The 24,902-nt window shown below is 46.8% G+C and overlaps 1 protein-coding gene across 1 annotated transcript; it reads right to left on the bottom strand.

Moving 5' to 3' along the window:
* Positions 1 to 4,726: 4,726 nt before the first annotated feature.
* Positions 4,727 to 6,514, bottom strand: LOC131502505 (melanoma-associated antigen 9-like). The gene is given in 3 exon segments (XM_058713278.1): positions 4,727 to 4,963; positions 5,107 to 5,276; positions 5,278 to 6,514. Coding segments are annotated over 2 exon segments (1,125 nt in total). The 5' UTR covers positions 6,346 to 6,514; the 3' UTR covers positions 4,727 to 4,963; positions 5,107 to 5,219.
* Positions 6,515 to 24,902: the final 18,388 nt, after the last annotated feature.

Raw genomic sequence — 24,902 nt, 5'->3', positions numbered from 1 at the left:
TGCCAAGGCCTCAGAAGCCCTGGAAGGCAGTCCGAGCCAGGGACACCATTTGGACAACGTTCAAGCGTGTCCATGCCCAGCCCTTTATCTGCAGAGTCTGAGATGATTAGTCCCAGGGCTTTCTCCTTCTGATTTCGCCCTCCTTGCCACTGCACACTTCCTTCCACTGCTCTTGGCTGTTCCTGGCCCTTCTCAGCCATCATTCCTCGGCTCACTAACCCCTCACTCACATAGCCCCGCCCTTTATGTGGGGTTGCACTGCACCCAGAGGGAAAGTCCCCAGCCTCCAGCAGGCATCCTGACAGCTTCCAGCCCCAGGACCCTGGCAAGGATGCACTAGATAATGCTATAATGCTAGAGTAATCCAGAGATGTCGCTCACCTGAATGACGCAGGGAGCCAAGTGTACTCTTCCTGACAGAGGTAGGGGGACTCTAAGGCAGCGGGGTGTCTGGCATGGTGCTGGTCCATTCATCCAATAGACCTGCCCTGTTCAGACCACCCTGAAACTTCCAGCTAGTGATAATGATTCAGAGATTTCCCCAGCCTGTTCATGTTCTTTGTCCCAGGTCCCTCTCCCTCCCCACCTTCTCTCCTTCTGGCCCCTTTGCCCCTAAGCTAGACTCTAGATTCAGAGCCCCAACTCCCAGCCTGCCTGGGGGCTCCCTGGACTTGGTTTTGTACTCCTTTTCTCTCATGGACTGTGGCAATCGCTTTCCGCTGGATGCTCTCAATGCCCCTTCCTAGCTGAGGGTGTCCTGTCTGGTTCCCTCCCCTGGCTCCTGGTCACTCTGGCCAAATCCTTCTTTCTCAAAGTAAAGGGGAAGTATCTTGTTGGTATTGCATAATCTCAAATCATTTGCAATTTTTATGAGAATACAAATCAGTATAGCATTTTTGGAATAAAATTTCAGACGTATCTATAAAATGTTAAACTGTCCACACCCTTTCCACTTTAACCCAATGTCTATGTTAGTACGTATATATCATTAGAAAACAATGTATTCTAACGTTTACCCAGGCATTCGTATTCAAAGATGTTGTTTTCACTTCATTAATCATAGGACACAGGGAAAACCACTTACATCTCCACCAGGAAAAAAAATGTTTATGTTATTAATTGTGGTATATACATACTTTAACACTCCAGGGAGTAGTTTCAAAAGTGAGGTGGATCTATATGTGCTGTCACGGGAATATCCTGCGTCCATTTTATTAAGTAACAAAAGCTAGTGGCAGAACAATATGTCCACTCTTACCTATTATGTTGAAGAAAAACGATATATTCTGACAGCACACTATTGAAAACCATAGTCACCTTTAAATAACACACACTAGATTGTTAGTCGTGGGGACTTCTGAGGAGAAGGCTGAACTGTGGAAGATCTTTGAAAAGGGAACATTGTGACTTACCTGTATTTTTAGAGTTTCTTGGAAGCAGGAAGATATGCACTACTACCTTTGTACTTGAAATTTCCATGTAAGTCTAACAACAGAAAAGCAGCCATGTCAAAGTAACTGCTAACTGATGCAACAGACAAACCCTGACACTTGAAGGGCTAGCACAACAAAAGTGCATGCTGGTGCACGTAAATTCTGATACAGTTTGGCAGGGGCCCTCCGCTTTTCCTAGACCCTGGAGAGACAGGTTGCTTTCATCTTGTGGCTCCCCTATCTCAACATGGGCCGGCCATGGTGAATCAAGGGAGACAGCACGGAGCTGACATACTGACATACTGGCTCTGAGATGCCTGGATGTGACGAACGATGCTTCTGCTCACGTCTCCGTGGCAAGGGGTCATCACATGACCCTTCCTAACTACAAGTGGACTGGAAATGCAGGGTCCCCTGTGTCCAGGAAGGAAAGCAAAGACAAGGTATGGATGAGCATTGAAATTTCTCCCACGTATCGCTACACAGTAGGTGCTCAACCAAAGGCAACTATCATAATTTGTTAGGACAACCGACTTTATTGCTCGGAGGAGTAATCTGAGGTCAGATTTGCCTTGGTTTTCTTTGAATTTTCAAGTGCCTACCACACGACAGATACTTTCAAATAGAGAACCACATCTAATGTTAAGAGGATCCTGTACCTCTCAGCAGGAAGTGTTCACCTTCTTCACTCAATAGTACTTTTCTGCATTGCCTGCAGAAAATCCCTGCATTGCCATCTGTAATCACAATAGGCGAGGATTTCCTCCTTCTTTTTGAAACATGGGTAAAGTCTGAACCTGTGAGTCTCTGCTACCCTCCACGTGACTAAACTTGCCTGAACACCTTACCTGCACAGGTGCCATTAGGCTCACTGGCCGCCAGGGCTTTTCCGTGGGGCTGGTACCAGACAAGAGGCAGTGGGAGGATGGTTCTTTCTTTCTGGCTCAATTTGGCCTAATATGTCCACCGAGGAACCATTTTTTGCCACCCAGGAGCATTCCAGGGATTTTAGGAATTTGACTTCGGTGGATGTTTGCTCATCTACCACTTGTGATGAAGCATTACTATCTGACCACCTAAATAAGCTCCTTCATCTGAATATGTGTTCCGTTCCCAGCTTCAAATAAGAAAATCATTGAAGTCCTACTGCAAACACCAGGGTGGCTTCAAATATCCGCTGCGTAACATCAGGGTTAATCCCCAAGTCCCTGTAGGTTATAGGTGCAATGAGACATTCCTCACAGCCCATTGGGAAAACAGAGAGTGTATGGAAGACTCCCTGGGGAGGGATGAACAGCTGTCTTAAGGTCACAGTCCAAGTCCCGTTTCCCACCAAAAGGGCTTTAGCTGTCAGAGGGCCTGGAGGGTAAGCTCCAGGAGAGCCAGGGAACCTGGGCAGGGAGGAGGCATGCTCTATGTCATGGGAGGGCATGAAGCCCTTGTGCAGCCAGGAGAGGAGGCGGTGGTGATGAGCTGGCCAGCAGGCCAGGTTCCAGAGTTGGACAGGAGGGCACATGTGGGAAGACCAGGGGCTGTCATGGGGGAAAGTGTTGGGACTGGAAAGAAACGGCGGCACCTAGCAGAGTCTGCTCTGGACAAGACTCGGAAAATCCCCAAGTTGTGTTTGATTCTTCTTGTCACCTTTCTTCCTTAGGCTTGTTTTTACTACCTGGGCCTCGGGGTCCTACTTTATGTCACCTGGGAAACACCATGGGAGCGAGAAGAGAAACGTAGGAGTCAGACGGTCGGCCACAGGCTGGGGTGGGTGGGAACAGCGTGGGCTCTCCATGAATTCAGACCAGGGGTCCGGTTTCTGCCCTGTCACTTACTAGCCATGTGATCCTGGGAAAACGACCAAGCCCTGTGGGACTCAGGTTCTTCATCTGTGAAGTAAGTGGGTTTCATAAGCCCCATCTTGCAGGACTGCAGGAATGTATGTGATGTATGGAAAGCACCTCGCACTGTGCCGGGCACATGTCGGAACTGTGATGAATGGCAGTTGTTTCTAATGTTGTTTTGATCCCAGACCCTTCTACTCTCTCCTCTGGGATATTTTTTGTTTTCCAGGTCATGCTAGAGAATATGCAGCTCAACAGAACATGGAACAGCTAATAAGCCAAAGAGGGTGCTTCATAAATAAAACTCAGTCCATTTTCTTTTTTTAATTTTTAAAACATGTTTTATTTATTTTTGAGAGAGAGGGACAGAGCACGAGCAGGGGAGGGCCAGAGAGGAAGGAGACACAGAAACTGAAGCAGGCTCCAGGCTCTGAGCTGTCATCAGATGCTTAACCGACTGAGCCGCCCAGGGTCCCCACAGTCCATTTTCTAAATAGGGGATATATGTGGGATATATGAGAATATGTGTGGAATGTAGGCGTGGGGGAGTCGTCCCAGCTGGATACAGCACAAAGCTGCTAGAATTTGAATCAAAGACCAACTTCCTCCCTCCTTCCACATGCTCTTCCATCCAAACCACTACTTTCATTCATTTCTCCCACACCAAAACCTAGACCTGGCTTACAGCTGTCTAAGGACACTCAAGATAATCAAATGAAAACATCTTTATAATGCACTTGGTTCTGGTTTTCCATGGCCAGGAACAACAGTGTCCGTCTAGAGCCTTCTGGGCTCGACTTTAAAGGAATATTATTGCATTTCTCCAGAAATCCTTGCAGATGATGGGTAGAAAACACCTAGTCCGTGCACTGTGTTCAACTACACCGGGACAAGAGTGCAGGACACTTTCACTTCCTGACCCAGGAGGAGATTTCTTTGGTTTGTCCATGATCCAAAAGGAACTTCTCAGAGCAATTATCTATTTGAGATTTTGCTCATACCCCTAAGGGACACCATCTGTGGGCCTGGCCACTGTCAACATCCAGTTTCATTGTGATCAGCTGCGCAGAAGGCATCACACTGACCAGAGACACCAAGCCAGCCTGGCTCAGGATGTCTCCACTGTAGGGCTCCCCCTGGAGCCACACTGCCTCACCCTTCTTTGATTTGTTCTGCTCCTCTTAGGGGACCCTTCCCTGCCTTCCCACTGGGACTGTCGCTGCTAGACAGTCACCTATGGGTGGGACGTGTCCTGCCTCTCCTAGTGTCCTCACTGCCAACACAGGGTTCTTCCGAGAGTGAGCAGAGCTCGGCGAATGTCCGGCCACAAATGTCCCAGTGAGCTGGGGACCTCTGCTCAGATCGAGTGTCTCCTCCTTTCTTGGAGACCCAAGCAAAGGCAGGCACACATCTCTATGTCCCTTGTCCAGAATGACAGACGACAAGGGACGAGAAGCAAGAACGAACATCTTTTACTTCTCCATGTCCTGAAACCATCCGTTTACTGCCAAGGTCTTCACGTTTGCAAGACATCCCTGTCTGTGCCCAGCCCAGGCACCGCGATTCCCTTCTGGATCCCGAACGAGGACGGAAGGGTTCCCAGCTCGTTGCACCAAACGGCAAAACTCTGACTCTCGAACACCTGTGGCGTGGGTGCCACTCCCACGCTGAGCCCGAAGCTCACGAAACCTTCTATGACAAGGAACAACATCTGAAAACTTCCTCGAGGAAACAAAGATCGATTTCCGAGGCCACGTAGACAGAGAACAAGAACCCACCCAAACGTGCTCTTGGCCCCGCTTTCCCCCAAGCCGCCCTGGCCCTCCACTACTCACAACGCCCAGCGCCCGCTCTGCTCGCACTCGCAGGGGAGAAGTGGCCTGGCTTCGTGCCCCGCAGGAGAAGCTGCTCGACCCCAGGCGGGAACGGGCCCGGCTGCCCCTCGGGCTCAGGCCCGCTCTTCCTCATGGCTCACAGCCTCTTCGGACAGACACGGAGACCCCGGGCTGCCTGCTGTTGACCGCGAGGATGTGCTGCAGCACTTGCACGCCGCTGGTTTCTGCGTGGGCCCTGGGACCCCACAGGAACTCGTAGCGTGCGGGCTCGCTGCCGGGCACCTGCCGGTACTCCAGGTACCCTTCCTGCACCCAGACTTCGGTCAGCAGCTCCCTGGGCTCCCCATAGAATACGTGCTCCCTGCCGGCATACACCCCCATGACCCCCAGCGCTTCCCACACCGCCTCCTCAGGGGCACGGTCGTCCTCCAGGAGGATCACCCACAGGACCAGCACCAGGAGGCTGGTCTTGGGCATGCCGTCCCTACCACTCGGCGTCCCATCGCAGCTGAGGCCCAGGATGCTGACCAGGACGTAGGAGTGCTCGCGGGGGTCCACTTCCTTCACGTCGACTCCAAAGACCAGCTGCAGATACTCGCAGGCTCGGCGGAAGATCACGGGGAAGCGGTCCCGGTCATCTTGGCTGACCGCCGCCAGCATCTCCGCCCGTGTGGTCGGCTGCTTGGTGCGATACTTGAGGAGCAGAAGCAGCACCAGGCCGGCCACCTTCACGCGGAGCGCATCTGGGAGCGAGGCCTGGGCCCCTGCCGGGGCCCCCCAGGTGCTCGACCCCTCCTCATCGGGGCTGCTGGAGCCCTGGTGGGACTGGCTCCCCGGAGCGCCTGCCATGGCACTGGGGGAGGGGCAGGTGCTCCGAGGGCTCTGGGGAGGACTCGGGGACCGGGCAGCAGCAGATCCCTCCTCCAGGGGGACCAGAATGAGGACAGAGCAGGAGGAGGACAGGGAGGAAGAGGAGGAGGAGGAGGAGGAGGAGGGAGATGGGCCCCCCTCCTCCTCCTCCTCTGCTTTCTCCTCCTCCAACTCCACCTCCTCCCCTAACTCCACCTCCTCCTCCAACTCCTCTTCCTCCGACTCCACGTCCTCCACCTCAACCTCCACCTCCAACTCCTCCTCCTCCAACTCCTCTTCCTCCGACTCTACCTCCTCCACCTCCAACTCCACCTCCAACTCCTCCTCCTCCAACTCCTCTTCCTCCGACTCCACGTCCTCCACCTCCATCTCCACCTCCAACTCCTCCTCCTCCAACTCCTCTTCCTCCGACTCCACGTCCTCCACCTCCAACTCCACCTCCAACTCCTCCTCCTCCAACTCCTCTTCCTCCGACTCCACGTCCTCCACCTCAACCTCCACCTCCAACTCCACCTCCTCCACCTCCACCACCTCCACCTCCACCACCTCCACCTCCTCGTCCTCCGCCTCCCACAGCGGTACATCCCATGGCAGCGGGGCCTGTCTGGGCTCCTCCTCGGCCTTGCAGAGCTCACTCATCTGACACAGGGGCATGATGGTCGCCAGACCCTGAAGACAGAAGAGGGGTGGCTCCTCAGGGGGAGGCCCAGCCCACAGAGCCCGAGCTCCCAGGCCTGAGAGCGGGGCCGCGTGGGGGTTGGGGGCCGACGGGTCCCCTCTGGGGTGGGATGGGCGAGCCCCCGGCCCCACGCGCGGAGCACGCACCTCGCCTGGACAACCGACTGGCACGCGGCCGCGCCTCCTCTGCTCTGTGACCTCGGGACTCCTGCCTCAGACCAAGGCCTCAACTCCAGAGCTCTCCGAGCCCCTGGAAGACGGAGGGAGGGAGGGAGGGAGGGACGGAGGGAGCGAGGGAGGGAGGGGGCGCCTCAGGGTCTCAGGGTGGGGACAGACCGCGTGCACCGCCCCGGGCCCCCACCCCCCACTGCGGCCAGGAGATTCTGGCCAGGACTCTGGCCGCCACCCCACCCCGGGAGCCCCCACCCCATCCAGCCTGGACCTGCCCCTTCTGGGCCTCCGCTGACAGCCAGAGCGGACCCGAGCGGCAGGGCAGGCCTCCTGGGCCCTACGTGGGTGTCCTGGGCTGGGAGGCAGCGCCTCCTCTCTCCCCTGCACCCCGGCCAGGGCCCGGGATCCTGCCTCGGCTGACCGGGGTCCAGCCCCGCACACCCAGGCCCTCCCCTCGCCCGGCCCCACCGCGGGGGCGGCTTTCCGACGGCGGCCCCGGGGCTGGGGTCCAAGGGGCCTCCGGCCGTCCTCCCGCAGGGCTCTCCCGGGGAGCCCCGGGCCCGCTGCCTCCCACCAGAGCCCTCCCGGCCCGGCGAGGTCCGGGCCAAGGCGGCTGGCGTCGCACGAGGCGACCAAGTCCGGGGAGGCCCGGGGCCGATGGCAGGGGCTCACATGGGTTCCTTGGGGTCCCTCAGCCCTGTCCTCTCGTCCCCATCCGGACTCCCTGGGCGGCCTGGGCCTCGGGCTCTGCCGCCTGACGCCGGCTCCTCGCGCGCAACCAGCTCTCAGTCGGGCTGGGACCCAGAGCCCGAGGCCGCCCACGCCTCACGCCCTGGTCACAGTCGTCGTGGTCGCGCCACCCTGCGGCCTCCACCGCCGCCCCCACCGCCGGACTCATTCCCCTCTGGGTCCCGGCTCCCTCGCTCCTCCCTCTGGGCCTCACCTCGAAGCCCACGAGGCTCGGCGCCCTTCCCGCGCCTGAAGGGATGCCTGACGGGATTCCAGGCGCGGCCGGAAGACGCCGACGACGCCGAGGCCCCCTCGCCCCGCCCCGCCCCGCCCCGCCCCGCCAGTCTCCTGAGACCCGGATGCGGAAGTCCAGACACCCCGCGGGCCCTTATTCCCACTAGGGGCTTCCCTAGGCTGCCGCTAGGGGTCGCCTTCCGGGCCGGGGCCACCGTTCTGGGGGTCGGAGTCCCTCCCTTGGTGTTCCCTCCGTGGCCTCCTGCACCCCGGGGATGGCCTGGGCGCGTGGCCGCTGACGAAGGGAACTCGTGCCCCTCAGATCGGGGTCCGAAGGTCTCTGGGACGCACCGCCCAGGCTCAGTGACGGGGCGCCCGCCACCTCTGGCCACCCGATGCAGGGGCTCCCCGGGCCTGCGGCACGGACTGACTTTGTAGCTCTGGGCTGGGGTGGACCTGGTCTCCTGACAGCACCTGGGCCCTCCTCCCCCTCTGCCCGCCTGAGCGGCTGCTCCTGACCGACAGCGGGTCCTCGGTTCTCCCCAGCTCACCCATCCGACCCCCACTCCCCCGTCCGGGTGATCCGAGACCCGGATGCCCAAGTCCAGCCTCGCCCAGTGTCCCCATCCCTCCCGGGGGCCTGCGTGGACTGACTCTGTTGTGGGGTCCTGGCTCCTTTGCCTGCAGATCCCTCAGCTCCTCATTAGGAATCGCCCCAGGACACGGGCCCTGCCCTCTTCAGAACTGAGGTGTCTCAGTGCTCCCCAACCCCGGTGTCTCTGAGACCTGACTGTAGAAATCTGGCCTGATTCTCCCTGGCTATTCCCCATCCCGCCTAGGGGCCTTCCCAGAAAGACGTGAGGGCTCGAACCCTGGGAGGTCCCCTCTGTGCATTCTGGGGACCTGAGTCCCTGGATCCTCCCTCCAACCCCCACCTGGACTTCGTGGCTTGGCCTGTGCCCCTGTCCTTTTCCGACCTGTAATTCTGCCCCTCACCCCAAGGTCCTCAGCTCCCTCGGACCCCTGAGGTGCAGTTCAGTAGATGCGGCCTGCGGCTGCCCTCTCCAAAAACCCCGGGGCCCCAGCAGGGGTGAGCGCCTGTCCCCGGTGCAGGGTTGTCCCTCAGGTCCTGACACCTGCTGCGGGAAGAGCTTGCGCCCGTCCCTCTGGGACCCCTAATCCACCACCTTTAGCCCTGCTGGGAGAGGGGCTCCTACTGACGACCCTGCCCGGGGTCTCTTGGGGTTGCTGACAGGGCTGACCTGGATTCTGGGGTGGGGGGGCCCGCCATGCTCCCTCACAGGTTGACCTGAAAGTCTGGCTGCCGGGCCTGGGCCCCTTCACTTATCTGGCCCGAATCAGGCCTCCCAGACTGAGGTCCCCACCTCTGTCACACCTGGGGGAGGGACATTGGTGAAGTCACATCCGGGCCCCCTAGCTAGGGGTCCCCAAGTGTCTGTGGAGATGGGTTCCAGCGGCCGGGGGCCTTTCCTTCCTCCCAGGGATCCTCACCGTGGCTCTGGCAGTATCGGGCTCCACCCTCTGCAGACCTGGGTCTGTGTGCCTGAGACCCAGGCTGTCACCCCTAGACTTCCCTGAGATGGATGAAGGACTATAATTTCCTACATGCAAAGATCAAGGCCACCTTTCAGCTGCAAATACTCACTTCATTCATTCTACAGTGTTTAAACCCTAGTTCAGGTACTATTCCTACTGAGATGAATGCTACTCTCACATTTGAAAGAAGACTAAGATACCCAGTTGAGAAACTATATTCACTGAAGGCAGCCCGAAGGCAGTAATTTCAACCTTGAAATCAGAAAACTGAAGAAAGCTACATGGACACTGTGAAAAGAACGTGAAATAGAAAATTTCCCTGGTAGTGCCCAATAAATGAGTGGTTTTCATAGAGAGGTCTGTAAGAGAAATTTTAAGAGGGAAGTGGAATGATTCACATTTCCACAGAAACATAGATACATCCACATTACCTTGGAGGGATTTTAGGTAAGACATACAAAAATTAGTTAATGGTGAGTGAAAGATGGAAGAGAACACAATGAACCACTAAAATGGGTGGCCTTGGGGAAAGGCTTGTTGAAACACTCTTCATGCCATGTGACCCATCAGAATTTAACATTGGGTTGTGAGGATCAGAGGTCAGTCGGTCTGAAATGGCTCTTTAGGGGTTCTAAAGAAATGCTCCTTTTCTCCAACCAAAGTATCTTGGCCTCCTCACAGCCACCATGGAGGGATGGTGTTAGGAGGTGCTGTGTCATGTCTAAGGTGCATGTCGGCCTCCCTACCGCCTATCCAAGGACATGTCAGGATAGTTTTTGGATTGTCTAAGGCCCTCCCCCAACACTACCATTGGCTAGAGGAGATCCTTACTGACTAATCAAAGCCTAAGAGTGTTGTTCCTCATTGTCCTAGAGAGAGATATATGTAGGCAAGTGAGGAATCCTGGGTAGACCACTGGGAAATTTTGAAAAGGCAAAGGTGACCAGGAAACCATAAATCCCTTAGCAGAATTATGGAACAACCTATCCCAAACACCAAAAGGAGGAAGAAGAGGAACATGCCCTGCCAACTCAGATCCAGAGACAGTGTCAAGGTGATATGACCACACCCAAGCTCCTCTTCCACTTCCTCCTTAACACTTCCCCAACATTCCTACTCTGTTCTTGCCTGGCAGACCCTCTCCTCAGCCTGCACACCTTCTCATGAAGCCCTTGTTCCCATCCACCCCCCATCATCTTTCCCCAAACTATTGTCCTTCTGTGGTCACCCTGTTGTCTTTCCGGGTGCCCAAGAAAACCATGGGAATAAAAAGACAACTTCAAGGGATTTTTTAAAAATCCACTCAAAAACCCCCACCCCTTCAAGAAAAACCTAAGAAAACTAGAAGGCCAACACTATGCAACCTTTATCATAGGCAAAATGAGGAACTGAATCAAAATGAGCCAGAGCAGGACTAAGAGAGTGTGGAGAAAGTCACCACTTCAATTGATCATCTGGGCTGCCAGTAACTTCAGAGTGAGGCCAGATATCTCATAACTATCTGTGAAGTCTCTGAGGTCTGGTCCCTGAGAAATGACCTGTGGTCTAGATGCCAAATCTTAGACCTACATGGTGTACCAATAGTGATGATTAAAACCAACAAATTGTGAAAAGGTGTGTGTGTGTGTGTGTGTGTGTGTGTGTGTGTGTGTGTTCATGAATCCTCTAAATGTGGGGAGAAAGGAAGGAAGGAAGGAAGGAAGGAAATAGGCAGGTGTATGAGAAGAGAAAAGGTGGGGTCCTACAGGGTTGGAGGTCAGATCAGAAAGTCCACAGTAAGCCATACATGGAGGATAAGGACTGGGTGAGGTCTAAGCACTGAAAAAAATAATAACAACAAAAAAGGTAATACTTTATCTCATGGGAAAGAAAGAAAACGGCTTGTAGTTTCTGTGTGTGTTTTGTGGGAGCAGGGCACAATGTCAAGGCATACACTGTAAGAATTTATATATGGAATGATGTGTGTGGGTGACAGTACCCCTAAAAAGGCAGACAAATACATCACCTCTAGGTCATTTACATCATAGTCATGTTTTTTTGCATTATCCCTATGCTGTAAGCAACTGAAGGTCCTCAAAATGACCTTATGATACTGAGAATCAATGACAGAACTCCCCAGTATTAAAATCATAGTGTTTGGATACACAAATCCAACACCAATTAGGTCATTTTTTGTTAAGAAACTTCAGGTAGAGTAGTGGCCTCCCAAAGGCAGGGCAATGGGAATGGCTCACACTCAGTGCAGGCAATAAAGTGCAGAGAACATTTTAAATTAAACTTTTAATTTTGAGATAATTGTAGACTTACATGCAGTCATAAATAATAAAAAGGGATTCTGTGTACCCTTTAGTCTGCTCTGCTAATGGTAATTTATTATAAAACTGTAGTAGTATAATATTGCAGCTGGGATATTGACATGAATACAGTCAAGATAGAGAACATTTCCATCATTTCAAGATCCCTCATGTTGCCCATTTATAGGCATATCCATTTCCCTCCTACTTCTCCCTCTTTAACCTCTGGTAACCAGTCATTTCAGTATATTGTCATTTCAGGAATATTATATAAATTGAATTCTACATAAGTTTTGGGGATTTTTTTTTCACTCAGCGTTATTCTCTGCAGATTTATTCAAGTCATTGTATATATCATAGCTTATGTCTTTTTATCGCTGAGTAGTATTTCATGGTATGTATGTACCACAGTTTGTTTGACCATTGCCCTGTTAAAAAGCATTGGGTTATTTCTGGTGTTTGGCTATTATGAATAAAACTGTTCTGAATATTCATGTACAGGCTTTGGGTGAAAATAAGTTTTCACCTCTCTGAACAAATGTCCACGAATGTATGGGTCATATGGTAGTTGCATGTTTAGGTTTATAAGAAACTGCCGAAATGTTTTCCAGAGTGACTGTACAATTTTAAGTCCCCACCAGCAAAGTATGAGTGATGCAGTTTCTCCACATCCTCACCAGCATTTTTGTCATCATTTTTTATTTTAGCCATTCTCATCGGTATATAGTGATATCTCATTGTGGGTTTTTAAATTTTTTAAATGTTTATTTAGTTTTGAGAGACAGAGACAGAGACAGAGCGTGAGCTGGGGAGGGGCAGAGAGAGAGAGAGAGAGAGAATCGGTAGCAGGCTCCAGGCTCTGAGCTATCAGCACAGAGCCCAACGCGGGGCCCAAACCCATGAACTGTGAGATCATGACCTGAGCCAAAGCTGGACACTTAACTGACTGAGCCACCCAGGTGCCCCTCATTGTGGTTCTGATTTTGATTTCTCTAACGGCTACTAATCCTCAACATCTTTTCATGTGGTTATTTGCCATCCTTCTTTACATCCTCTTCAGTGAAGTATCTGCTCATGTCTTTTGCCCATTTTCTAATTGTATTGTCTGGGGTTTTTTCACTGTTGAGTTTTGAGAGTTCATTATATATCCCAGATGCTAGTACTTTATTGGATGTGTGATTTGCAAACATTTTCTCTCAGTCTCTATCTTGTATTTTCAACTTCTTAAGATAGTCTTTTGTAGAACAAACATTTTTAATATTGATACTCTATTAATTTTTTACTTTTATGTATCATGTATTTGGTGTCAAGTTTTAAGAACTCTTTGCCTAGCCTTACATCCTAAAGATTTTCTATGTTTTTTTTCCCCTGGGAGTTTTATATTTCTATGTTTTACAATTAAGTCCATTATCTTTTTATGTTAATTTTCATATAAGGAGTAAGGTTGAGATCAACTTTTTGTTTGGTTGGTTTTTTGTTTGTTTGGGTCTATAAATGTCCAATTGCTCAGCAACATTTGTTAGGCAGGTTTTCTTTCCCCCACTGAATTGCTTTTATATCTTTATCAAAAGTTCAGAATATTTGTATGGTTCTCTTTCTGGGTTCTTTTATTCCTTTGATCTGTGTGTCTAACATAGTCTTGATCACTGTAGCTATAGAGTAAGTTTTGAAATATGTCAGACAGATCTATTCCAATTAATCTTTCTCTTTCAAAGTGTTTTAGCTATTCTAGTTCTTTTGTCTATTCATATATATTTTATTTCATTTTATTTTTATTAATTTTTCATTTGAGAGCAGTTGACACAGTTTTACATTAGTTTGAGTTGTGCAACACAGCAATTTCACAAGTTTAAATGTTGTGCTATGCTCAGCATAAGTGTACCTACCATCTGTCACTACACAAGGCTATTACAATATCATTGACTATATTCTTTATGGTGTGCATTTTATTCCCGTGACCTTATTTATTCCATAACTGGAAGTCTGTATTTCCCACCCCCCTTCACCCATTTTGTCCAACCCACATCACATCCCCTCATTTTAGAATAAATTCATCTGTATCCACAAAAATTCTTTCTGGGATTTTGCATTATGCCTGTGCATCAATTTAAAAGATACATGGCCAGAAAGGTCATCTATTTCTCCTTGTGTGAGTTTTGGTAGTTTGTATCTTTCTGTGAATTGATCTATTTTATCTAAGTTATTGAATTTATGGCCATAGAGCTATTTGTAATATTCTGCTATTATCAATTTAATATCCATGGGATCACTAAGGATGTTCCATCTTTCATTCTTTTTTTAATTCTTTAAAGTTTATTTATTTTTTTGAGAGACAGAGACAGAGCATGAGCAGGGGAGGGTCAGAGTGAGAGAGGGAGACACAGAATCTGAAGCATGCTCCAGGCTTTGAGCTGTCAGCACAGAGCACAACATGGAGCTTGAACCCATGAACCATGAGATCATGACCAGAGCTAAAGTTGGACGCTTAACCAACTGAGCCATCCAGGTGCCCCTTCCTCTTTCATTCTTTTTTATTTAATTATTTGAATGTTTATTTATTTTTGATAGAGATTGAGAGAGAGAGAGCAGGGGAGGGGCAGAGAGAGAGAGGGAGACACAGGATCTGAAGCAGGCTGCAGGCTCTGAGCTGTCAGCACAGAGTCCAATGTGGGGCTCAAACTCATGGACCCTGAGATCACGACCTGAGCCGAAGTCAGACACTTAAATAACTGAGCCATCCAGGTGCCCCTCTTTCATTTTTGATATTGGAAATTTGTACTTTCTTTCTTTTTTCTTAGTTAGCCTGGTTAGAGTTTGATCAATTTTATTATCTTTTCAAAGGCCTGCTTTTTAAAGTTGATTTTCTTTATTGTTTTCCTGTTTTAAATGTATTGATTTCTCCAGTAGCTTGTATCATTTCCTCTCTTGAACCTGCTTTAAATTTAATTTGTTTTTTCTTTAGTTTTCTTGCATAGAAGTTTAGATTACTGATTTTAAACGTTTCTTCTTTTCTAATATAAGCATTTAAAATATGTTATAAGTTTCCTTCAAGGACCACTTTAGCTGAATCCCACAAATTTTGGATGTGTATTTTTTTTTACAGGGCTACTTGTCTTTATTTTTTATCTTTTTTTTTCAATATATGAAGTTTATTGTCAAATTGGTTTCCATACAACACCCAGTGCTCATCCCAAAAGGTGCCCTCCTCAATACCCATCACCCACCCTCTCCTCCCTCCCACCCCACATCAACCCTCAGTTTGTTCTCAGTTTTTAAGAGTCTCTTATGCTTTGGCTCTCCCACTCTAACCTATTTTCTTTTCCTTCCCCTCCCCCATGGGTTTCTGTTAAGTTTCTCAGGATCCACATAAGAGTGAAACCATATGGTATCTGTCTTTCTCTGTGTGGCTTATTTCACTTAGCATGACACTCTCCAGTTCCATCCATGTTGCTACAAAGGGCCATATTTCATTCTTTCTCATTGGCACGTAGTACTCCATTGTGTATATAAACCACAATTTTTTTATCCATTCATCAGTTGATGGACATTTAGGCTCTTTCCATAATTTGGCTATTGTTGAGAGTGTTGCTATCAACATTGGGGTCCAAGTGCCCCTATGCATCAGTACTCCTGTATCCCCTGGGTAAATTCCTAGCGGTGCTACTGCTGGGTCATAGGGTAGGTCTATTTTTAATTTTCTGAGGAACCTCCACACTGTTTTCCAGAGTGGCTGCACCAATTCGCATTCCCACCAACAGTGCAAGAGGGTTCCTGTTTCTCCACATCCTCGCCAGCATCTATAGTCTCCCGATTTGTTCCTTTTGGCCACTCTGACTGGCGTGAGGAGATATCTGAGTGTGGTTGTGATTTGTATTTCCCTGATAAGGAGCGACGTTGAGCATCTTTTCATGTGCCTGTTGGCCATCCGGATGTCTTCTTTAGAGAAGTGTCTATTCATGTTTTCTGCCCATTTCTTCACTGGATTATTTGTTTTTTGGATGTGGAGTTTGGTGAGCTCTTTATAGATTTTGGATACTAGCCCTTTGTCCGATATGTCATTTGCAAATATCTTTTCCCATTCCGTTGGTTGCCTTTTAGTTTTGTTGGTTGTTTCCTTTGCTGTGCAGAAGCTTTTTATCTTCATAAGGTCCCAGTAGTTTATTTTTGCTTTTAATTCCCTTGCCTTTGAGGATGTGTCAAGTAAGAAATTGCTACGGCTGAGGTCAGAGAGATCTTTTCCTGCTTTCTCCTCTAAGGTTTTGATGGTTTCCTGTCTCACATTCAGGTCTTTTATCCATTTTGAGTTTATTTTTGTGAATGGTGTGAGAAAGTGGTCTAGTTTCAACCTTCTGCATGTTGCTGTCCAGTTCTCCCAGCACCTTTTGTTAAAGAGACTGTCTTTTTTTCATTGGATATTCTTTCCTGCTTTGTCAAAGATTAGTTGGCCATACTTTTGTGGGTCTAGTTCTGGGGTTTCTATTCTATTCCATTGGTCTATGTGTCTGTTTTTGTGCCAATACCATGCTGTCTTGAAAATGACAGCTTTGTAGTAGAGGCTAAAGTCTGGGATTGTGATGCTTCCTGCTTTGGTCTTCTTCTTCAAAATTACTTTGGCTATTCGGGGCCTTTTGTGGTTCCATATGAATTTTAGGGTTGCTTGTTCTAGTTTCAAGAAGAATGCTGGTGCAATTTTGATTGGGATTGCATTGAATGTGTAGATAGCTTTGGGTACTATTGACATTTTGACAATATTTATTCTTCCAATCCATGAGCAGGGAATGTCTTTCCATTTCTTTATATCTTCTTCAATTTCCTTCATAAGCTTTCTATAGTTTTCAGCATACAGATCTTTTACATCTTTGGTTAGATTTATTCCTAGGTATTTTATGCTTCTTGGTGCAATTGTGATTTGGATCAGTTCTTTATTTGTCTTTCTGTTGCTTCATTGTTAGTGTATAAGAATGCAACTGATTTCTGTACATTGATTTTGTATCCTGCAACTTTGCTAAATTCATGTATCAGTTCTAGCAGACTTTTGGTGGAGTCTATTGGATTTTCTATGTATAATATCATGTCATCTGCAAAAAGCGAAAGCTTGACTTCATCTTTGCCAATTTTGATGCCTTTGATTTCCTTTTGTTGTCTGATTGCTGATGCTAGAACTTCCAACACTATGTTAAACAACAGCAGTGAGAGTGGACATCCCTGTCGTGTTTCTGATCTCAGGGGAAAAGCTCTCAGTTTTTCCCCGTTGAGGATGATGTTAGCTGTGAGTTTTTCATAAATGGCTTTTATGAACTTTAAGTATGTTCCTTTTATCCCGACTTTCTCCAGGGTTTTTATTAAGAAAGTTGGCTGAATTTTGTCAAAGGCCTTTTCTGCATCGATTGACAGGATCGTATGGTTCTTCTCTTTTCTTTTATTAATGTGATGTATCACGTTGGTTGATTTGTGAATGTTGAACCAGCCCTGCATCCCAGGAATGAATCCCACTTGATCATGGTGAATAATTCTTTTTATATGCTGTTGAATTCGATTTGCTAGTGTCTTGTTGAGAATTTTTGCATCCATATTCATCAGGGATATTGGCCTGTAGTTCTCTTGTTTTACTGGGTCTCTGTCTGGTTTAGGAACCAAAGTAATACTGGCTTCATAGAATGAGTCTGGAGGTTTTCCTTCCCTTTCTATTTTTTGGAATAGCTTGAGAAGGATAGGTATTATCTCTGCTTTAAACGTCTGGTAGAACTCCCCTGGGAAGTCATCTGGTCCTGGACTCTTATTTGTTGGGAGATTTTTGATAACCGATTCAATTTCTTCGCTGGTTATGGGTCTGTTCAAGCTTTCTATTTCCTCCTGATTGAGTTTTGGAAGAGTGTGGGTGTTTAGGAATTTATCCATTTCTTCCAGGTTGTCCAATTTGTTGGCATATAATTTTTCATAGTATTCCCTGATAATTGCTTGTATCTATGAGAGATTGGTTGTCATAATCCCATTTTCATTCATGATTTTATCTATTTGGGTCATCTCCCTTTTCTTTTTGAGAAGCCTGGCTAGAGGTTTATCAATTTTGTTTATGTTTTCAAAAAAACCAACTCTTGGTTTCGTTGATCTGCTCTACAGTTTTTTTAGATTCTATACTGTTTATTTCTCCTCTGATCTTTATTATTTCTCTTCTTCTGCTGGGTTTAGGCTGCCTTTGCTGTCTGCTTCTATTTCCTTTAGGTGTGCTGTTAAATTTTGTATTTTGGATTTTTCTTGTTTCTTGAGATAGGCCTGGATTGCAATGTATTTTCCTCTCAGGACTGCCTTCGCTGCATCCCAAAGTGTTTGGATTGTTGTATTTTCATTTTCATTTGTTTCCATATATTTTTTAATTTTTTCTCTAATTGCCTGGTTGACCCACTCATTCTTTAGTAAGGTGTTCTTTAACCTCCATGCTTTTGGAGGTTTTCCAGACTTTTTCCTGTGGTTGATTTCAAGCTTCATAGCATTGTGGTCTGAAAGTATGAATGGTATGATTTCAATTCTTGTATACTTATGAAGGGCTGTTTTGTGACCCAGTATGTGATCTATCTTGGAGAATGTTCCATGTGCACTCGAGAAGAAAGTATATTCTGTTGCTTTGGGATGCAGAGTTCTAAATATATCTGTCAAGTCCATCTGATCCAATGTATCATTCAGGGCCCTTGTTTCTTTATTGACCATGTGTCTAGATGATCTATCCATTTCTGTAAGTGGACTGTTAAAGTCCCCTGCAATTAATACATTGTTATCAATAAGGTTGCTTATGTTTGTGAGTAATTGTTTTATATATTTGGGGGCTCCTGTAATCAGCGCATAGACATTTATAATTGTTAGCTCTTCCTGATGGATAGACCCTGTGATTATTATATACTGCCCTTCTTCATCTCTTGTTACAGCCTTTAATTTAAAGTCTAGTTTGTCTGATATAAGTATGGCTACTCCAGCTTTTTTTTGACTTCCAGTAGCATGATACATAGTTCTCCATCCCCTTACTCTCAATCTGAAGTTGTCCTCAGGTCTAAAATGAGTCTCTTGTAGACAGCAAATAGATGGGTCTTGTGTTTTTATCCATTCTGATACCCTATGTCTTTTGGTTGGCGCATTTAGTCCATTTACATTCAGTGTTATTATAGAAAGATATGGATTTAGAGTCATTGTGATGTCTGTAGGTTTCATGCTTGTAGCAATGTCTCTGGTACTTTGTCTCACAGGATCCCCCTTAGGATCTCTTGTAGGGCTGGTTTAGTGGTGGCGAATTCCTTCAGTTTTTGTTTGTTTAGGAAGACCTTTATCTCTTCTTCTATTCTAAATGACAGACTTGCTGGATAAAGGATTCTCGGCTGCATATTTTTTCTGTTGATCACATTGAAAATCTCCTGCCATTCCTCTCTGGCCTGCCAAGTTTCAGTAGAGAGATTGGTCACGAGTCTTATAGGTCTCCCTTTATCTGTTAGAGCACGTTTATCTCTAGCTGCTTTCAGAATTTTCTCTTTATCCTTGTATTTTGCCAGTTTCACTATGATATGTCATGCAGAAGATCGATTCAAGTTACGTCTGAAGGGAGTTCTGTGTGCCTCTTGGATTTCAATGCCTTTTTCCTTCCCCAGATCAGGGAAGTTCTCAGCTATGATTTCTTCAAGTACACCTTCAGCATCTTTCCCTCTCTCTTCCTCCTCTAGAATACCAATTATACGTAGATTATTTCTCTTTAGTGCATCACTTAGTTCTCTAATTTTCCCCTCATACTCCTGGATTTTTTTTATCTCTCTTTTTCTCAGCTTCTTCTTTTTCCATAATTTTATCTTCTAGCTCACCTATTCTCTCCTCTGCCTCTTCAATCCGAGCTGTAGTTGTCTCCATTTTATTTTGCAGCTCATTGATAGCATTTTTTTGGTCTTCCTGGCTGTTCCTTAGTCTCTGGATCTCTGTAGCCGGAGATTCTCTGCTGTCCTTTATACTGTTTTCAAGCCCAGTGATTAATTTTATGACTATTATTCTAAATTCACTTTCTGTTATATTGTTTACATCATTTTTGATGAGTTTGTTACCTGTTGTTATTTCCTGGACGTTTTTCTGAGGGGAATTCTTCCGTTCGTCATTTTGGATAGTCCCTGGAGTGGTGTGGGACTGCGGGGCACTTCCCCTGTGCTGTCTTGAATAACTTGTGTTGGTGGGTGGGGCCGCAGTCAGACCTGATGTGTGCCCCCAGCCCACCGCTGGGGCCACAGTCAGACTGGTGTGTGCCTTCTCTTCCCCTCTCCTAGGGGCAGGATTCACTGTGGGGTGGTGTGGCCCATCTGGGCTACTTGCACACTTCCAGGCTTGTGGTGCTGGGGATCTGGCATATTAGCTGGGGTGGATCAGCAAGGTGGACAGGGGCAGGAGGGGCAGTCTCAGCTCGCTTTTCCTTCGGAGATCCGCTTCGGGAGGGGCCCTGTGGCACCGGGAGGGATTCAGACCCACCGGAGGGATGGATCCACAGAAGCACAGCATTGGGTGTTTGCGCGGTGCAAGCAAGTTCCCTGGCAGGAACTGGTTCCCTTTGGGATTTTGGCTGGGGGATGGGCGAGGGAGATGGCGCTGGCGAGCGCCTTTGTTCCCCACCAAGCTGAGCTCTGTCATCTGGGGCTCAACAACTCTCCCTCCCTTTGTCCTCCAGCCTTCCCGCTTTCCGAGCAGAGCTGTTAACTTATGACCTCCCAGACGCTAAGTCACGCTTGCTGTCAGAACACACTCCGTCCGGCCCCTCCACTCTTGCCAGCCAGACTCGGGGGCTCTGCTTGGCCGGCAGGCTGCCCCTCCGCCCCGGCTCCCTCCCGCCAGTCCGTGGAGCGTGCACCGCCTCTCCGCCCTTCCTACCCTCTTCCGTGGGCCTCTCGTCTGCGCTGGGCTCCGGAGACTCCATTCTGCTAGTCTTCTGGCGGTTTTCTGGGTTATTTAGGCAGGTGTAGATGGAATCTAAGTGATCAGCAGGACGCGCTGTGACCCCAGTGTCCTCCTACGCCACCATCTTCCCAGGATCCTGGATGTGTATTTTTATCTTCACTCAACTTAATGTATTTTTAAAGTTCTCAAGACTCCTTATTTAACCCTTTCTAGCTTTCAGTCAGTCAACAAATGTTTACTGAGCACCAATTTTTGTGCAATATTGTGCTAGGAACTACAGGTATAGCCAAAGGCTCAGGGATCTTACTGTCTATTGAAGGAAAAAATTTAGAATACATAAATAAGTTACCAGATTAGATTATGTCAAACCTGCTAATCTCTACAAAGAATATTTAATAGGAAATGTGTTGGAAAGCAATTGAGAGCTGCTTTAGTTATGGTGGTAAGGTCTTAGGGTTGTGTGTAGTTTTGTAAGAATGCATGTGGAAGTTCTTAGCAAATCAGGGCTGTGGTGAAGATTAAGAGCCATAATGTGAGAGTGTCAGGTCAGTTTGCTTACTACGTTCATGATCTCATACCTCACCTTACTGGTTTCCCATTATCCCTAGCTTGAATCATTGTTCCAGCTCTAGCTTGGGCCCTATTGCTTCCATCTTCCATGCCTCTAGGGCTTTATTCCTAACACCCATGCCCTTCTCTCTGATTCATCTTTCTTTAGCCCCAGCTGAGATTCACCTCCTAGAAGATACCTGCCCTTCTTTAGCTTCCTAAAAGAACTTACACATCCATCTTCTCATGCTCTAGCCTCACAGAGTATGCTTCTGTATAATAGTGACTCTGTACATGTGATACTTCACTTAGACTACAAAATAGGATCTCAGAGGGCCATGACTGCTTCTGAGCCTCTTGGTGGCCTCAACATTACCCAGCAAACTTCTTGGCAGAGAGAGAAAGCACTCAAGTTATGCTGCATGGCACTACCAATGATGACAGCAGGGCTTGCAAGCTCTCAAACTTAAGTCTCTGCAATGCCCCACATTGTTAGAGTAGAGGCAAGCAGAGGCCTATGGGAGGGAGGAAGGGAATGCAGGAGAACAGAGGGCTGGGTTCATCCAAAGTCATTGGAATAGAAGACCTGGAGCCTTTCTCTCTGACATCTAGGGCCTTACTCTCCTTTGCTTTCACATAACTCTTTTTCCTGGCTTTCTTCCCATCACTGGCCCATCTATGTTTTCTCCATCTAAACACTAGAGTAGGTGCTCTTCCAGACTGTACCTCAGGCCTTTTCAACCTCTCATTTCAGTCACCATGTACTTCCTGTCTGATTTCATCCATCCCCTGTCTCCAGCCTGACCTTTCTTCCAAGCCTTAGAGATGGGTATATTGTTGTCTCCCAGGCCCTTCCACGTGGAGGTCTAACAGGCATCTCAATTTCAGCAAGGCCCCAAACAGCCTCATATCGTGTATCTGTGGGTTGCTTTATCTTACACATTTTGGCTCCTTAGTAATTCCATCAATTCCATCTTGATATAACCAGTTCCCTGTGTTACATTTTTCCTCTTGTAAAAAATTAGAGTGGCTTCTGTTTCTCAGATTGGACCCTGACTTATACAGCCCTTATCACTTCTAACCTACCTTATTATAACAGCTTTTTTAATAAATCATCCTGATTCTAGTCCTATTCCCCTCTAACTTGCACCAAACATTGAAGCCAAAGTAATATGTTTTAGACTAACTTTGCCTAAAAATTTAATAGCTCATTGTTGCCTACAGGATGGAGTCCATACCTTGGTTTTTAGTCTAATGGAAGGATGGATGGGAGAGAGGACTTGTCAGTGTTTAGTGGACAAAATAAGATAAGGGCCAGAGAAGCAATCTAGAAATGTTCCTTAGCTGCTGGTTCAGTTTCAGATTTACTGCTCACAGGAAGGAAAGTGATCTCTCAAAAACAGCCTTGATGAGTAATAAAGGCTTCAAGATCCTCTGATAAACATAGACCAAATGATTAGAAGCTCCTGATTAATGTATTTGCTACATTCTCAAGAGATTCCTGTCCCCATAACAGATGACCATAATGTACCTGTAAGCTTGTTTATTTTTATACTTCCCCTTTCTCAAAAATTGAATTAGGAAAATCTTCAAAAACACTTAGAATATAATTGGATTTTTAAGGGAAAATACAAATTAATAGAAAAAAGGTGGAGCCAGGAGTAAGTTTGTACATACAACACATACTGTGGGATCCTGAACTTTTGGTGAAGCTTGAGATTTTTTGGCAGCCAGCGCTAGGAGAAAAATTCTCCAATTTGTGACCTTTAGGATTCAAAAGATATAAAAAAAAAAACACCAGTTGCTTATAGAAGCCAAACTATTTCCAATGATATGAGAAAGGAATTGCTTCTTGGGTGTCCCCATGGAAAGGACAAGATGGACCATAATGAGCAATATCTTCAACAACATCCTAGCAGTAAGTGATTTTATGGAGGCTTCAGTCATAATCAGAAAAGGTTTCCCTGGATTTATGGCTTAAGGGTATATTTTGGTTGTGGAGTTACAGTTTCTCTGGTTAGTTTTTTTTTTTTTTTTGCTATTCTTTGAGACTCTTGAATTATAATACTTATTAAATTTGTGATTATCTGAAACCCTTTTGCTATTGCCTTCCCCTTGGTTGATATGCCAGGCTTGTATCATTTGGGCATTTCCTCATTCATCCAGCAACCACTTGTGGGTAACCTATTGGGTTCTGGTAATTCAGTGGTGAAGAAGATAGACTTAGCTTCTGCCATCATGAAATAAAAAATTTGGTGTGGAGAGATAGAAAATAAATAAGTCAATAAATAAAATAATTCTAGATAACTATGATATCTTGTCAAAAATAAAGCAGAGGAATGGGATAGTGTTTAGGTGGTATTAAGAATGTTAGTTAAGTTGTATAAGATGGTCAGGGAAGGCCTTACACTGGTTAATATTTGAGCTCAGACTTGAATGATGAAATGGAAGTAGCTATACAAAGTTCTTGGGGAGAAGTGATTAAAGAAAGTAGACAGTGAAAAAAAAACAAGAGAAAAGAAAAAGAAAGAAAGAAAGAAAGGGAAAAGAAGAACACAGGAAAAGACAGTAAGTGCAGAGGCCTTGAGGCTGAAAGCAAGGAACAGGAAGAAGGTCAATGTATCTGGAATGGAGTAAGTGAGGAGGAGAGTGGTAAGAAATGCAAATGGGGAGATAAGCAAAGGCCAGATCATGTAGTACATTTTACATCATAGCGAAGAGTATGAGTTTCATTCTGAGTGTAATGGAAAGCCACTGAAAGATTTCAACAGGATAATTCTATGGCTTTAATATATTTTTAAATGTTTGCTCTGCTGTGTGGAGAATAGGTTGAAAGGGGAAAGTAGTGGAAACAGGAAGACAATGAAACAGGGTGGTGTTTCAGTGGTATAGGAGAGCAAATATTCTGGCCGGGAAATCAAGAGACATGATGATAAGAGGTTACATATATGGGATGAGGAAAAGAGAAGAATTAAGGATGACACTTAGATATTTGGCTTGAACAGTTAGTTCACTGAGATGGGGAAGACTTCAGGAATAGTAGGCTCAAGAAGAAGAGAATCTAGTGTTTTGGTCTGGGAAATTTAACAACTGCTTTTGACTTCAAGTTACATGAAACCCAAATCAAAATTGCTTCATTAGTAAAGGAACTGTAATGGCTCATGGAAGTCAAAAAAAGTCCACAGCAGCAAGGTTTCGAGCATGATTTTATCAGAGCTTTGGCTTAGTTGTTCTTACCTTTGGCACTTTCTTTCTCTAGACACCAGTCTGATTTATCTCATGGTAGCAAAATTGCTACAGTACTTGCAAGCCTCCTTTTCACATATCACATCTTCAGAGCAAGGAATAACATATGTGAAATTCCCAGGCAGGAAAAATTTCTGAAATCCACTACAATTGGATAGGCCTGGGTCACACACCTGCTCTGGAAGCAATAAACAATCCCTGTGACCTACAGAATAGGATGTGTTAACTAACTTAAGTTGAGTCATGCACATATAGATCTGGGAAGGTGGAATTAGGTTTCCCAGAAGCATATGGATATCCTCAGAAAATCATAGGAGGTAAGGAGTTATTGAGAAGCAGGAGGAAGGGATTGGATGCTAGAAAGGCAATTAACTGGTATCCAATACAGATATGTTTAATTTGAAATTTGAGCAAGACATCTAAGAGGAAATATTGGAAAGGCAATGGATGTTTGAGTCTGGAGAGGTCTGACCTGGAAATACACATTTGGGTGTTGTAGGTTTATAGATGGCATTTAAGGCCATTGAAATGGATGGGCATTGGAATCCATTAAAACCA

The sequence above is a fragment of the Neofelis nebulosa genome, chromosome X (assembly GCF_028018385.1).
Source record: "Neofelis nebulosa isolate mNeoNeb1 chromosome X, mNeoNeb1.pri, whole genome shotgun sequence".
NCBI classification, from domain to species: Eukaryota; Metazoa; Chordata; class Mammalia; order Carnivora; family Felidae; genus Neofelis; species Neofelis nebulosa.
This window is presented reverse-complemented; position numbering and strand designations above follow the sequence as displayed.